Here is a 14,649-nt window from a genome sequence, read left to right as displayed (position 1 = left end):
TCCTGATACTTTGCAGCATTAATATTTCCTTCCACTCGAGCTAATGTCCCCACACCGTTCCAACAAATGCACCCCCAAATCATAACCTCGAGTTTGTTTTGGGTATTACGCGGCTGCACAAGATCCGGTCGCCATCATTCACCTCGCTTTCTCCATATATAAACTCTGTGGTCCTGTCCAATAACTATTTTACTTTCATCTGAGAAAATAACTCGCTTCCAATTATATATTGTCCATCTCCGCTTTTCTCTACACCAAGCAAGTCTCTTAGTTCGGTTACTCTGCTTCACGACAAGTTTCTTCCTAGAAACACACCTGGTATACCCATGTTTGCTTAGATGTCGCTGACTTGTTCTTTTAGAAGTCGAAACATTTTTTTGCTCATTGTATTTAATGGTAACATCATTAAGGGAATCCCTACTATTGTTTTAACAATCCTCTCCAAAGAACGATAATCCCGCAGATTCACTAACTTTGGTCGTCCGCTTCTCGGCCTGTTTTCCAATGAACCACATGTACAAAATTTGTTTACAATGTCTATAACTGTAGACTTGGGTATTTTTACATCACACCTATCTTTCGTCGTGAATATCCACTCCTAAACATTCCTACGATAATATTTTTAACGCTCATTGACAGTTCTTTCCTTTTTCGGCCCATCTTGGCAATACACGTCCACGGGAAAAAACCAGAAAGCAGACGACAACAAAAAAATTGTGTGACGTAACATGACGTCATACGCAAAACTAAAAATGACGCACGTCATCATCAGTGACGTTTACAATGAATGCCAAGGCCATTTTCAGCGATGTTATTGACACGACGTTAACATGCCGCCATTGTGACCGAAATCTTTTGGCACGGCACTGTAGATCATTCTTTGGTGGGCGCCAAGATCCCTCTGGGATCTTTTGTTTAATGTACTGGTAGGTCATTACCTTTTCTGTGTATCGGTTAATGTATCCGGTAGATCATTTACCTTTTCTTAAGATTTTTTTAAGTATCCGGTAGATCATTACCTTTTCTGTGTATTTGCTAATGTATCCGGTAGATCATTACCTTTTCTGTGTATCTGTTGATGTATCCGATAGATCACAAGCTTTTCTGTGTATCTGTTACTGTATCCGGTAGATCATTTACCTTTTCTGTGTATCTCTTAATGTATCCGGTAGATCATTACCTTTTCTGTGTATCTGTTAATGTATCCGGTAGATCATTACCCTTTCTGTGTATTTGTTACTGTATCCGGTAGATCATTACCTTTTCTGTGTATCTTTTAATGTATCCGGTAGATCATTACCTTTTCTGTGTATCTGTTAATGTATTCGGTAGATCATTTACCTTTTCTGTGTATCTCTTAATGTATCCGGTAGATCATTTACCTTTTCTGTGTATCTGTTAATGTATCCGGTAGATCATTACCTTTTCTGTGTATTTGTTAATGTATCCGGTAGATCATTACCTTTTCGGTGTATCTGTTGATGTATCCGATAGATCACAAGCTTTTCTGTGTATCTGTTACTGTATCCGGTAGATCATTTACCTTTTCTGTGTATCTCTTAATGTATCCGGTAGATCATTACCTTTTCTGTGTATCTGTTAATGTATCCGGTAGATCATTACCCTTTCTGTGTATTTGTTACTGTATCCGGTAGATCATTACCTTTTCTGTGTATCTTTTAATGTATCCGGTAGATCATTACCTTTTCTGTGTATCTGTTAATGTATTCGGTAGATCATTTACCTTTTCTGTGTATCTCTTAATGTATCCGGTAGATCATTTACCTTTTCTGTGTATCTGTTAATGTATCCGGTACATCATTACCTTTTCTGTGTATCTGTTACTGTATCCGGTAGATCACAACCTTTTCTGTGTATCTGTTAATGTATCCGGTAGGTGATGTACCCTTTCTGTGTATCTCTTAATGTATCCGGTAGATCATTACCTTTTCTGTGTATCTCTTAATGTATCCGGTAGATCATTACCTTTTCTGTGTATCTGTTACTGTATCCGGTAGATCATTACCTTTTCTGTGTATATGTTACTGTATCCGGTAGATCACAACCCTTTCTGTGTATCTGTTAATGTATCCGGTAGATCATTTACCTTTTCTGTGTATCTGTTAATGTATCCGGTAGATCATTTACCTTTTCTGTGTATCTGTTACTGTATCCGGTAGATCATTACCTTTTCTGTGTATCTGTTAATGTATCCGGTAGATAATTACCTTTTCTGTGTATCTGTTAATGTATCCGGTAGATCATTACCTTTTCTGTGTATCTGTTATTGTATCCGATAGATCACAACCTTTTCTGTGTATCTGTTAATGTATCCGGTAGGTGATGTACCCTTTCTGTGTATCTCTTAATGTATCCGATAGATCATTTACCTTTTCTGTGTATCTGTTAATGTATCCGGTAGATCATTTAGCTTTTCTGTGTATCTGTTAATGTATCCGGTAGATCATTTACCTTTTCTGTGTATCTGTTAATGTACCGGTAGGTCATGTACCTTTTCTGTGTATCACTTAATGTACCGGTAGATCATTACCTTTTCTGTGTATCTGTTAAAGTGTGCGATAGATCATTTACCTTTTCTGTGTATCTGTTAATGTACCGGTAGATCATTTACCTTTTCTGTGTATCTGTTACTGTATCCGGTAGATCATTACCTTTTCTGTGTATCTGTTAATGTATCCGGTAGATCATTTACCTTTTCTGTGTATCTGTTACTGTATCCGGTAGATCATTACCTTTTCTGTGTATCTCTTAATGTATCCGGTAGATCATTTACCCTTTCTGTGTAACTGTTAATGTCTCCGGTAGATCATTACCTTTTCTGTGTATCTCTTAATGTATCCGGTAGATCATTTACCCATTCTGTGTATCTGTTAATGTATCCGGTAGATCATTTACCTTTTCTGTGTATCTGTTAATGTATCCGGTAGATCATTTACCTTTTCTGTGTATCTGTTAATGTATCCGGTAGATCATTACCCTTTCTGTGTATCTGTTACTGTATCCGGTAGATTATTACCTTTTCTGTGTATCTGTTACTGTATCCGGTAGATCATTACCTTTTCTGTGTATCTGTTAATGTATCCCGTAGATCATTTACCTTTTCTGTGTATCTGTTAATGTATCCGGTAGATCATTTACCTTTTCTGTGTATCTGTTAATGTATCCGGTAGATCATTTACCTTTTCTGTGTATCTCTTAATGTACCGGTAGATCATTTACCTTTTCTGTGTATCTGTTAATGTATCCGGTAGATTATTACCCTTTCTGTGTATCTGTTAATGTATCCGGTAGATCATTTACCTTTTCTGTGTATCTGTTAATGTATCCGGTAGATCACAAGCTTTTCTGTGTATCTGTTACTGTATCCGGTAGATCATTTACCTTTTCTGTGTATCTGTTAATGTCTCCGGTAGATCATTACCCTTTCTGTGTATCTCTTAATGTATCCGGTAGATCATTTACCTTTTCTGTGTATCTGTTAATGTATCCGGTAGATCATTACCTTTGCTGTGTATCTGTTAATGTATCCGGTAGGTGATGTACCCTTTCTATGTATCTGTTAATGTATCCGGTAGATCATTTACCTTTTCTGTGTATTTGTTAATGTATCCGGTAGTCTATTTACCTTTTCTGTGGATTTGTTTATGTACCGGTAGATTATTTATCAATATTGTCAGTTCTTAACAAAATCATCAAAACAAAAATACTTCCATTTTTCTTACTTTTTAAATACAATATAATCCCTTTAGGCCCGAAATTAACTGAATTATATTGCAGTATATTAGCGACAGATTAGAAAGAACTGATATCTATATATTAACTTAACGTCCTCAGGCGGTCCATCACCGAATATGACGTCACCGACACCACCTACAACACCGACAACCACTTTCGATCCAAAAGCAGGTTAGTTCTTTGATATAAATACATGTCGCAATCAGTCTATTTGATTGATGGTCTATCTAATGCCCATTGAGGTTAAATTAGCCTCTTTAAATCTATGAATTGAATACGCACTTTCAATTTTAACAGATTGCGGGAATGGTCATTGTACATGATTACGTCTAGAGTACATTTGCAAATTGTTGAAATATTTCATGTTTAAACGCAAAATAATAATTGTACCACCGCTGTATGTGACATTCTAGACTTTAATAAGTTTACATACCATAACTTCTTTAATCTAACAAATTGTAATTGTGACATTTGAGAAAAAAGTTTATTTTTACATATCATAAATGCAATGTCATTTTATGTCCTTAACGATTCTGCTCTTCAACTGCGTTGGTATAAGAACCTTTCAGCCATAAAATACATGTAATATCAACTATGTGTGGATTTTGATATAGGCGTCAAACGAACGCTTTCAATTTTAAAATGAACAAATAAAAGGTAGGATAGATACATAAATACAGTCGTCCCTTTTTGTCAAAGCTGTGTGTGATACAATATAAAAATGTACAAGTTTAACATGAATAGATTTCCATCATGTTTTTATCACAAATCCATTCAATGTACGTAATTGAAAATTTAGTTTTGCGATATACGCATTATTGTTTTCAATTAGTATAATAATTAACGTTATTTAAATTTAATCAGATACTCAGCTGAATAGCTCATAGCACACTTGCAAATCAAGATAAATATGAGATAGACATTATATCTATAGAGGATATTATATGTATTCGAGTGGCTATTTCATATGAAATGTATCAAACGAGTTTAATCATTTGATATGCCACGAGCATTTAGGCAAATGGTATATCAAATTATTGAACGAGTTTAATAAATTCCACATTACATAGTCACGAGTGTAAGATACTATTTATCTCATATCTTTTCTGAATACATATTTAAGTAAAACTTATAATTTCACCTCCATATAAAATAGAAATGTAACGTTTTCGTCTACTGAGACAGTCATGCGACGTCATATATATATTATGATGTTACGTCATATATAGACTATGACTTTAAAATAGTGTTATTACACATGTGTCTTACGACATTTATGACATGGCCGTATGACATGGCTGACCGGACCAGTTATGTGATAAAAATATTCTATATTTTCCAGGAAGCAAACCTTTATACGCCTGTCATATTTTGATTTTGCCAGGTTGCGGACATGTAGATCTGATAGGTCCGGCAGGAGCGTTTAAGAGTCCGAATTATCCTATGGAGTACCCAAGCTCCGCCGAATGTACCTGGTATATACAGGTAGACACTGGATATCGTGTGCAAGTGACGTTTATTGCTTTTGAAACAGAATTCGACTATGATTATCTGTATATATACGACGGGGACAGTGATTTCGATTCCCTCATAAAAAGGTAAGTTGTAAGGTCTTATAGCCCCTTAATAATTAAATCGAACACAACATAAGTTCACAAAAAGGCAGGTTTACAGTAGTTTAAGACTAATTATACTTTCATCAAACAATACTTTGTGAATAATTGCCTTTTGTTTCATCATTGCACGCATCACAATACATCCTACAGATAGAGTAAATAATTTAGATACTAACCGAATTGAAATTTCTGCGCTGTCCACATAGCATATTCATTCCAACAGTTTCTCCATAAGCCAAAACGCACAGGGAACTAACATTGGGTCGGATTCATGCTGGGATGAAGGGCTTCCAAAGTTGTCTAAATGAATTACCTTGACCTTCATTCAAGGCCACTAGGAGCAAATAGGCTCAACGTTTTAAAGATGTTTTTGCCAATGGTTTGTTCATGTCATTGACTTGCTTTCAATGCCATAGTGGTTAAATATATATGCACGCACAATGTCCATGTTTCCGAAACTATTAAATTATTTTGTAGTCGAAGGAAAGTTGACCAATTTTCCTCATGGACTTCTTTTTCAATGCACTCAAAATATCTTTTTTGCTCACCTGGCCCAAAGGGCCGGTGAGCTTATGTCATGGCGCGGCGTCCGTCGTCCGCCGTCCGTCCTCCGTCCGTCCCTCCGTCAACATTTCCTGTTAATGGCTACTTGTTATAGAGTACTGCATGGATTCTGCCCAAATTCGGCTACAAACGTCCTTGGGGGAAGGGGAACAGAACTTGCATAAATTTTGGCTCTGACCCTCCAGGGGGCAGGAGGGGCGGCGCCAAGTAGGGGAAATAGAGGTAAATTTTATAAATCGTTACTTGTCCTAGAATTCTGCATTTATTGTAACCAAACTTGGCCATAAACATCCTTGGGGAAGGGGAACAGAACTTGTATCAATTTTGGCTCTGACCCCCCGGGGGCAGGAGGAGCGGGGCCAAATAGGGGAAATAGAGTTAAATCTTATAAATCGTTACTTGTCCTAGAATTCTGCATTTATTGTAACCAAATTTGGCCATAAACATCCTTGGGGAAGGGGAACAGAACTTGTATAAATTTTGGCTCTGACCACCCGGGGGCAGGAAGGGCAGGGCCAATAAGGGAAATAGATGTAAATCCTATAAATTGCTACTTGTCCTAAAGTTTTGTATAGATTGTGACCAAATTTGGCCACAAATATCCTTGGGAGAAGGGGAACAGAACCTGTATAAATTTTGGCTCTGACTCCCCCGGGGGCAGGAGGGGTGGGGCCCAAAAAGGGAAATAGAGGTAAATCCTATAAATCGCTACTTGTCCTAGAGTTCTGTATGGATTGTGACCAAATTTTGCCATAAACATCCTGGGGGGAAGGGGAACAGAACGTGTATAAATTTTGGCTCTGACCCCGCGGGGCAGGAAGGGCAGGGCCCAATAAGGGAAATAAAGGTAATTCCTATAAATCGCTAGGTGTCCTAGAGTTCTGCATGGATTTTGACCAAATTTGGCCGCAAATATCCTTGAGAGAAGGGAACAGAATTTGTATAAATTTTGGCTCTTACCCCCCGGGTGCAGGAGGGGCGGAGCCCAATAAGGGAAATAGAGGTAAAGCCTATAAATCGCTACCCATCCTAGAGTTCTGTATGAATTTTGACCGAATTTGGCCGCAAATATCTTTGCGAGAAGGGGAACACAACTTTTATATTTTGGCTCTGACCCCCGGGGGCAGGAGGGGCGGGGCCCAATAAGGGACATAGAGGTAAATCCTAATTGCTACTTATCCTAGATTTCTGTGTGGATTGTGACCAAATTTTGCCGCATATATCCTTGGGAGAAGGGGAGCAAAATATGTATAAATTTTGGCTTTAGCCCCTGGGGGGGCGGGCCAAATAGGGGAATTAGAGGTAAATATTCAAATTCCTTCAGAAAAGAAACAATGAACCTGTATTAAGAACAACACTTGGCATTGCGATACAGGCCCTCTGGGCCTCTTGTTTTAAAACTGATATTAGGCGGGTAGCTTTCCAAAACAGTAGGATAGTTTGTATCTTTCTCGTCAAATAAAATTTGAATGCTATGACATGAGTTGCTAAGCAAGTCACTATCCATGTTCTCAGATGATCCAGATGCGACCACTGTTGAACGATAGAAATGTCCAAGAGAAGCTGTCATATTATTTGACAAGTTGTCGACAAATCAACTCATCAATATAATGATTATATAATGACTATTCCCTGGAATATTGATATTTCTGGATTTTTTACTCTCAAAATCGAATGCTATCATATTTAATATGACGAAGCCCATCCATTTCTTTCTTCACAAAATATCTCTTTTATGCACCTAAAGAAAACAAAATATAACTCCAACGTGGAGAATAAGCATCGGATTCTATAGATGAACGTTGCTAAAAGTGTAAGACTATTTTTTGAATGATTTTGGCTTTTTCATGATTGTGTCCATATCTGTGATGCTACAGAGTTTTGGTTGGATGGTTTGTATGAGAAAAAACCATAAGGAAAAATAACATGGCCGTGAGGACACCGGAGCAATATCAGTTACTAACCATGCCTCTAATGGTCATAAGGAAGGAATATTATATATAAGTGTACAATTTTCATGTGAAAAGTCATTTAAATAACAAGCACACACATACATAGTATGAGTACATGTAGATATTTGCACCATTATAGAAATTAAAAACAAAGTGTCAGTTTAAAAAAAATGAACAATGACTTTTTTTCTTCATTAGCATGTCTGGAAGCTACGATGGGCCGGAGCATACGTATTCATCTGATTTTGAAATGTTTCTTAAATTCACATCAGATGGGTCAGTCAATCGTCAAGGATTTTCCGCATATTACCGACAAGGTACATGCTTCTTGGATTAAATGACTTAATTACTTTTTTATCATCCGGTTTCACCGAAACGGGGAATATCAATTTGTACGTCTGTCGGTCTGTAACGCTTGGTTGCCATGCAATAGATGCCACAAATCTTAAGCGATTTTTTTTTGTTACATGATCACATGGTCAAATGTGCCAAGGGTTCACATGAGTTCGCTCGGCACTTTCATCGGACCCTATTTGGCAGAGTTATGGCCATTTGAATAACGAAAAACAGCATTTTCGACAGTTTGCGCTTAATAACTGTTTCAAAATTTTTCCTGAATTCTCGAAAATTAGTAACATGATTAAATGTCTCAGGGCCTTGGCCATGTTTTATCGGCGCTTTCATAGGCCCCTTTTTAATGGAGTTATGGTCCTTTGAATAACAAAAAACGCCATTTTTGTCTGTTTCCGTATAATAACTCTTGCAAATATTACCGGATTTTCCCGAAACTTGGTGACCTGTTTAAATGCCTCTGGGCCCTTGCCAACTTCGATCGGCACTGTCGTTGGACCCTATTTGGCGGAGTTATGGGCCTTTGATTAACGAAAGCGTGGGATATGAATTCCACAAATTTGCTTATTGTTTCCAATCCTTGAGTCTTTTTCTCTGATATTTCATAGAACGTATGCATTATAAATGCAATCATGCTTGGATATGACTCAAGGCCGATTTTGATCGGTGTATAAGCCAAGTGTAATATTAGATATTAATCTTCCATTTTTCCTAGCTTATACTAAATGATGATTCACGGTGTAAATAATTATACAATTTATTGTTAGTTATGACCATACCGACTACGACCCGACCATCAACGACAATGCCGGACACAGGTAAGTATTGTTTTTTTCGATTCCCCGTCTGTGGTAAGCTACATGTAAGATATGACCAAGCATACATTTTGGTCAGTTAAGACTATATTGAGTTCAGACTGACATTGATAATAATGCTACACATTTTCTATATGCAAGTTAACATTACGCTGTTAAGTTGGTATATGTTTGTTCTGAGAAGTTTGATTTAAACACAATTTTTTGCATATTATATACAAATGGGATTAGATGCAAGGTGTAAACTTATAATCCGTCTTCTCCCGTAAAAATAATGATGATGTATACATATGACCGCAAATATAAGTCAAAATAATGATTGGATAAACTATCAAAACTAGCTTTAAGATAAAATTTACAATGTATTTCAAGCTTGATGAAATTTCTCAACACCCGCATGTCTGTATGAAATATCATTACTGAAAAGTACAGAATCAATTTGTAAATAAAATTAGTCAATCGTTAAATTAACATCATTACATATCTTATTCCTATGACAAACGATGACATATTTTAAATTTCTTACAGGTTGCGGTGAGCGAGATCGTAAAGGTCCCTGGGGAGAGATAATGAGTCCCAATTACCCGTATAATTATCCTAACTATGCCTATTGTGAATGGTTGATAGATGTGGGAAGTGGGTATGTCGTGGAGCTGACATTCGAGACATTTTCTACAGAAACTGGCTATGATTATCTGACCATCTATGATGGCGCTAATAGTTACAATGCTCCACAGATTGCTCGGTAAGATGCCGTTAATAAACAATGATTTTAATTATTTAATGCAAAATTTTTTGTTAAATATAGTTTATGATATACAAAACAACTATTTACTTACACAGTTTTGCGAAATTAAATAGTTGAAAATGAATTTTTAGCTGAATTTTCGACTTTCTGTTTTCACAAAGATAAATCAAAAGATGATATTTCAGCAATACTGGTTTTAATTAGGCTGCTGCCCAGATATGACTGTCCCTTATTTGGGGTACCGTATGACGTCACCTTTTTGTAACATAATCTGATTGGCTAAACCATCAGCCCTTCATCTAAGAAAAATTTTCACGGGCGCCATATTGGCGTACATTTTGTGCAACATTTTATTGATAATAACTTAACAAATTTTTGGCAATTTGTGTTTTTTTTGAGCTTTCCCGATCAACTCGTCATGATGTTTTTCACTATACTATACGTCTTCGCCGTTCCGGTTGGACATGTTTTCTTTCAGAATTAGCGGATCAAGGATGCCATCAGATGTAGTATCATCTGGTCCTCACATGTTCCTGACATTTTCATCAGACGTATCCTCTACCTCATCGGGATTTTTAGCTAAATACAAACAAGGTAACATATGCAAATATGAGAATACATGGATATATTCAGAGTACCAGTAGCATCAACGATAACGATAGAACATATTCAGACCTCAGGAGAAAAATTCAGGAGGAATACAAAGCTATAATATATATTCAGATCTCAGGAGTAAAAATATCGGAATACAAAGTTAAAATATATATTCAGACCTCACAGAAGTATAGATATCGTAATACAAAGCTATAATATATTCAGACCTCGCAGGAGTATGAAATATCGGAATACAATATTAAATATATCTGGATATATTCAGACCTCGCCGGAGTATAAAATATCGGAATACAAAGTTATAATATGTTCAGACCTCGCAGGAGTATGAAATATCGTAATACAACTATATTGAATATATCTGGATATATTCAGACCTCGCCGGAGTATAAAATATCGGAATACAAAGTTATAATATATTCAGACCTCGCAGGAGTATGAAATATCGTAATACAACTATATTGAATATATCTGGATATATTCAGACCTCGCCGGAGTATAAAATTATATCAGAATACAAAGTTAAAATATATTTATTTCAGACCTCGCGAGTATAAATATCGATACAAGTTAAATGCTCGCAGGAGTATAAAATATCGGAATACAATGGTAGAGTATATTCAGACCTCGCAGGAGTTTGCAGTATCGGAATACAAAGATATAATATATGCACACCTCGCAGGACTATAAAATATCGGAATTATACAAAGATATAATATATTCAGACCTCGCAGGAGTTTACAGTATCGGAATACAAAGATATAATGTATGCATATCTCACAGGAGTATAAAATTCGGTATACAAAGATATTATCTATGCAGATCTCGGAGAAGTATAAAATTCGGAAAACAAAGATATAATATATGCAGACCTCGCAGGAGTTTAAAATTCGGAATACAACGATAGAATATATTCAGACCTCTCAGAAGTATAAAATTCGGAAAACAAAGTTATAATATATTTAGACCTCACAGGGGTATAAATGTCGTAATACAAAGTTATAATATATTCAGACCTCCCAGGAGTATAAAATATCGTAATACAACTATATTGAATATATCTGGATATAATCAGACCTTGCCTGAGTATGAAATATCAGAATACAAAGTTGCAGGAGTATAAAATATCGGAATACAATGGTAGACTATATTCAGACCTCGCAGGAGTTTACAGTATCGGAATACAAAGATATTAAATATGCAGATCTCGGAGAAGTTTAAAATTCGGAAAACAAACATATAATATATTCATTCCTCGCAGGAGTTTAAAATTCGGAATACAAAGATATAATATATTCAGACCTCTCAGAAGTATAAAATTCGGAAAACAAAGATATAATTTATTCAGACCTCGCAAGAGTATAAAATTCGGAATACAAAGATACAAAATATGCAGATCTCAAATTACTATAAAATATCGTTATATATTTAAAATACTTCGCCCTGACGGAGTAGGAAATAGGGGAGTATTTTAATCTATTTTATTAAATACATATTTAAGCTATCATAATAATCTCGAATGATTAGAGAATATTGGAATATATTTAAACTATTACCTAGAATAAATATCATTGGCGACAACGATAGAAAAATCCAAACTATCATACAAAATATCTAACCTCGCAGGAGTAGACAATATCATACTGTCAGTGAAAAGTCAACGCAGGATGTTGATATCGAAAAATGTTCTTGTGATTTATTATTTTCAGTGAAACGTCTCTGTAAAGTGAGTGAAATAGAATGTCCCAATGGCACCTGTATCAGCCTCAATTCACTATGTGATGGTCACGCTGACTGTCAGGATGGATTCGACGAAATGTATTGTAACAGCACCGACTGTGAGTAACAATCAATTATTTAAACTCAAAGATGCTCCACCACCGACAAATGGTATTTTTCTCTATCAAAAACAGGAGCAGACAAGTTAATATTTTTCTTCGGTTACAAAAGTTACTTAATTTACGCCATTACTACCATTGAAAAGTTTGAGCTTTCTTTTTTAATTCAAGATAAAAATATTAAAAATAATTGATAGCGTCTCGAAAAAATATCCATGCTATGTCCTTTATGGTATTAAGTTCTTGTTGCGCATGCACCAAATGCTATTCAGTGATTGTTCAAAACGATGTGTATCGTTTATGCTCTGTCGGCGGTGGAGTATCGTTAAGTAGTACAATACTAATATTCATATTTTTAAGCTTGACTCATCTTCGTCCTAGTTGCAGCCATTTTTTGTCATTTTGATTATTGCGAAAAACCGGACTTTCCAAAGAATTTAGAAGTAGGGCAAGTAAACGATGCATTAGTATAAGTGCTGATAGGAGAAGCCAAAATTCTGAATAATTCAATTGGGGTAGTTATTAATATATTAATAAGAAATATAAAAAAAAATATATGAAAAATCCATCTAGGCACATACGTCCTAGACATATCTTTATCATCAGGCTAACTGGTTTCAGGTAACCACTAAATGTTCAAAATCAATCGAATAATAAATGATTAGAAATATTTGTATTGTAATTATTCTGTATTTTGGCATAAATTTCGCGGATGCTTTGTTTCCGCTCTATTCGTGATTTTTGTTTGATATCCATAATTTCTATCCTTCAACAAAAAATAAAGAAATGCATCGATGTACCTTAGAACAAAAGATGCATTCACTAATTGTAAGGATCGATGACGCGTGAAATCTATCCACCACCAAGGTCCTTGATGGAAATATTGACCCCGCAAACTAAGCTATTGCAGACGGAAAATCACACGTTGCCAAAGCTATTTCCTTCTATTATTGATTTTGTGATACACGTGATTACATGAAAATGTTAAATCAATTGAATATCAATATTTTTTATGTTTGTAGATTTACCTGACAAGGACATATATGGTGAGTCAAAGAGTACCATGCCGACAGCTGAATTTTGACATTTTTAAAAGAAATTTTCATGATGTTGTTTTAAACAAATTTTCCTTTACGTTTATCATATGACAATGCAAATTTAGCCCAATGAAAGATAGAACAGTATAAGGCTATAAAATAAATAAGATGAATAATAGATGCATTACGGAGTATTAGAATATTTTGTTAAAATTGTCGGACATAAAGATTAATAATTTCCTGCTGTGGGCTTCATATATACGGGTTTGAACCAGTTGTACCGGAAAGAATCCGCTATATCTGAAATGATGCGCGCTAAAAGTGCTTCGTTTACTGAAAAGATTACAAAAATGACATTGTTCGATGTATGCCGAAACTATGTAGGTATTAACATTGAAAATGTTTGCCTTTCATATTCGAAGCGTATCTTCCCTGTTCACACCGCCATTATGGAAACATCCAAACGTGTTTCATTATGATATTTATTATGGTTTAAATGAATGCGCACTGAGTCTATTATCATGGTTCGCTATTCTTAGGTTGCTTTCTTGTATTAAATCTATAGCAGAAGATTCGCTTGTACAACTAATTAATTGCTTGTTACTTTATATTCTTTACATTTTTATATCATCAGGGGTTCGTCTGGTTGGAGGAAACTGTATGGAGGGTATTGTAGAAATGGAAGGACCATGTGGTACATGGGGATCAATATGCAATAATCTGTATCAGTTCGAAGCGGAAGCAATTTGTAAACGTCTTAATTTCGAGTGAGTAGTTTAAAGATATAGCTTAAGTTTTATCTTTTAGTTTTTTGTTTTCAATTTATTCTGCATATTCATATTACAAAGTTATCTGCCCTTGGGAGTAGGTTTTGATTATGACGTCATTTGTTTGAGAGCTTAACGTCATACGTTTCAGAGAAAACGACATTAATTGGGCTCTCAAAATGGTGTCATAACAACGGATTCCTACCGGCAAGGGAGATAACTCTGAAATATACAAAGATGGAATTATTGTGGTCATCATGTATTAGAAATAAACAATTGATATTAATATAAAAAAAGTAATGTGAAAAAAGTAAATAAGGTATATACATTTGTATGGTTTTCTGTGGAATGAATCTCCTCCTATGTGAGGACACTCAATGTCATATACCTGGGTAGTATTTTGATTATTTAAAAAAAAAAAATTGACTTTAACCTATAAAAAGAATATATTCTTACTCTGATAAACGTATTTGATCACATGCTTAAAAAGTAACTTTTTCTTGTGGCTCCAAATACAACAACATTTAATTAATTATAAATACCTCTTTCTGTCTATGCATTCGCCTGCAACTAATTTTTAACTCTTTTTTAAA

General features: G+C 35.4%; 1 protein-coding gene across 4 annotated transcripts in view; it reads left to right on the top strand.

Annotated features, from left to right (window-relative positions):
• The window catches only part of LOC138309095 (uncharacterized), a 206,746-nt gene that overhangs the window by 108,435 nt on the left and 83,662 nt on the right, over nucleotides 1–14,649 (top strand). For all 4 annotated transcript variants that reach the window (XM_069250234.1, XM_069250232.1, XM_069250235.1 and 1 more), the window contains 9 exons: nucleotides 3,856–3,927; nucleotides 5,141–5,354; nucleotides 8,087–8,205; nucleotides 9,007–9,057; nucleotides 9,583–9,799; nucleotides 10,281–10,396; nucleotides 12,124–12,252; nucleotides 13,275–13,298; nucleotides 13,924–14,056. In XM_069250234.1, the coding sequence (XP_069106335.1) occupies nucleotides 3,856–3,927; nucleotides 5,141–5,354; nucleotides 8,087–8,205; nucleotides 9,007–9,057; nucleotides 9,583–9,799; nucleotides 10,281–10,396; nucleotides 12,124–12,252; nucleotides 13,275–13,298; nucleotides 13,924–14,056 (1,075 nt within the window). The remainder of the gene's footprint in view (nucleotides 1–3,855; nucleotides 3,928–5,140; nucleotides 5,355–8,086; nucleotides 8,206–9,006; nucleotides 9,058–9,582; nucleotides 9,800–10,280; nucleotides 10,397–12,123; nucleotides 12,253–13,274; nucleotides 13,299–13,923; nucleotides 14,057–14,649) is intronic.

Source organism: Argopecten irradians, chromosome 15 (assembly GCF_041381155.1).
Source record: "Argopecten irradians isolate NY chromosome 15, Ai_NY, whole genome shotgun sequence".
Lineage (NCBI taxonomy): Eukaryota > Metazoa > Mollusca > Bivalvia > Pectinida > Pectinidae > Argopecten > Argopecten irradians.
This window is presented reverse-complemented; position numbering and strand designations above follow the sequence as displayed.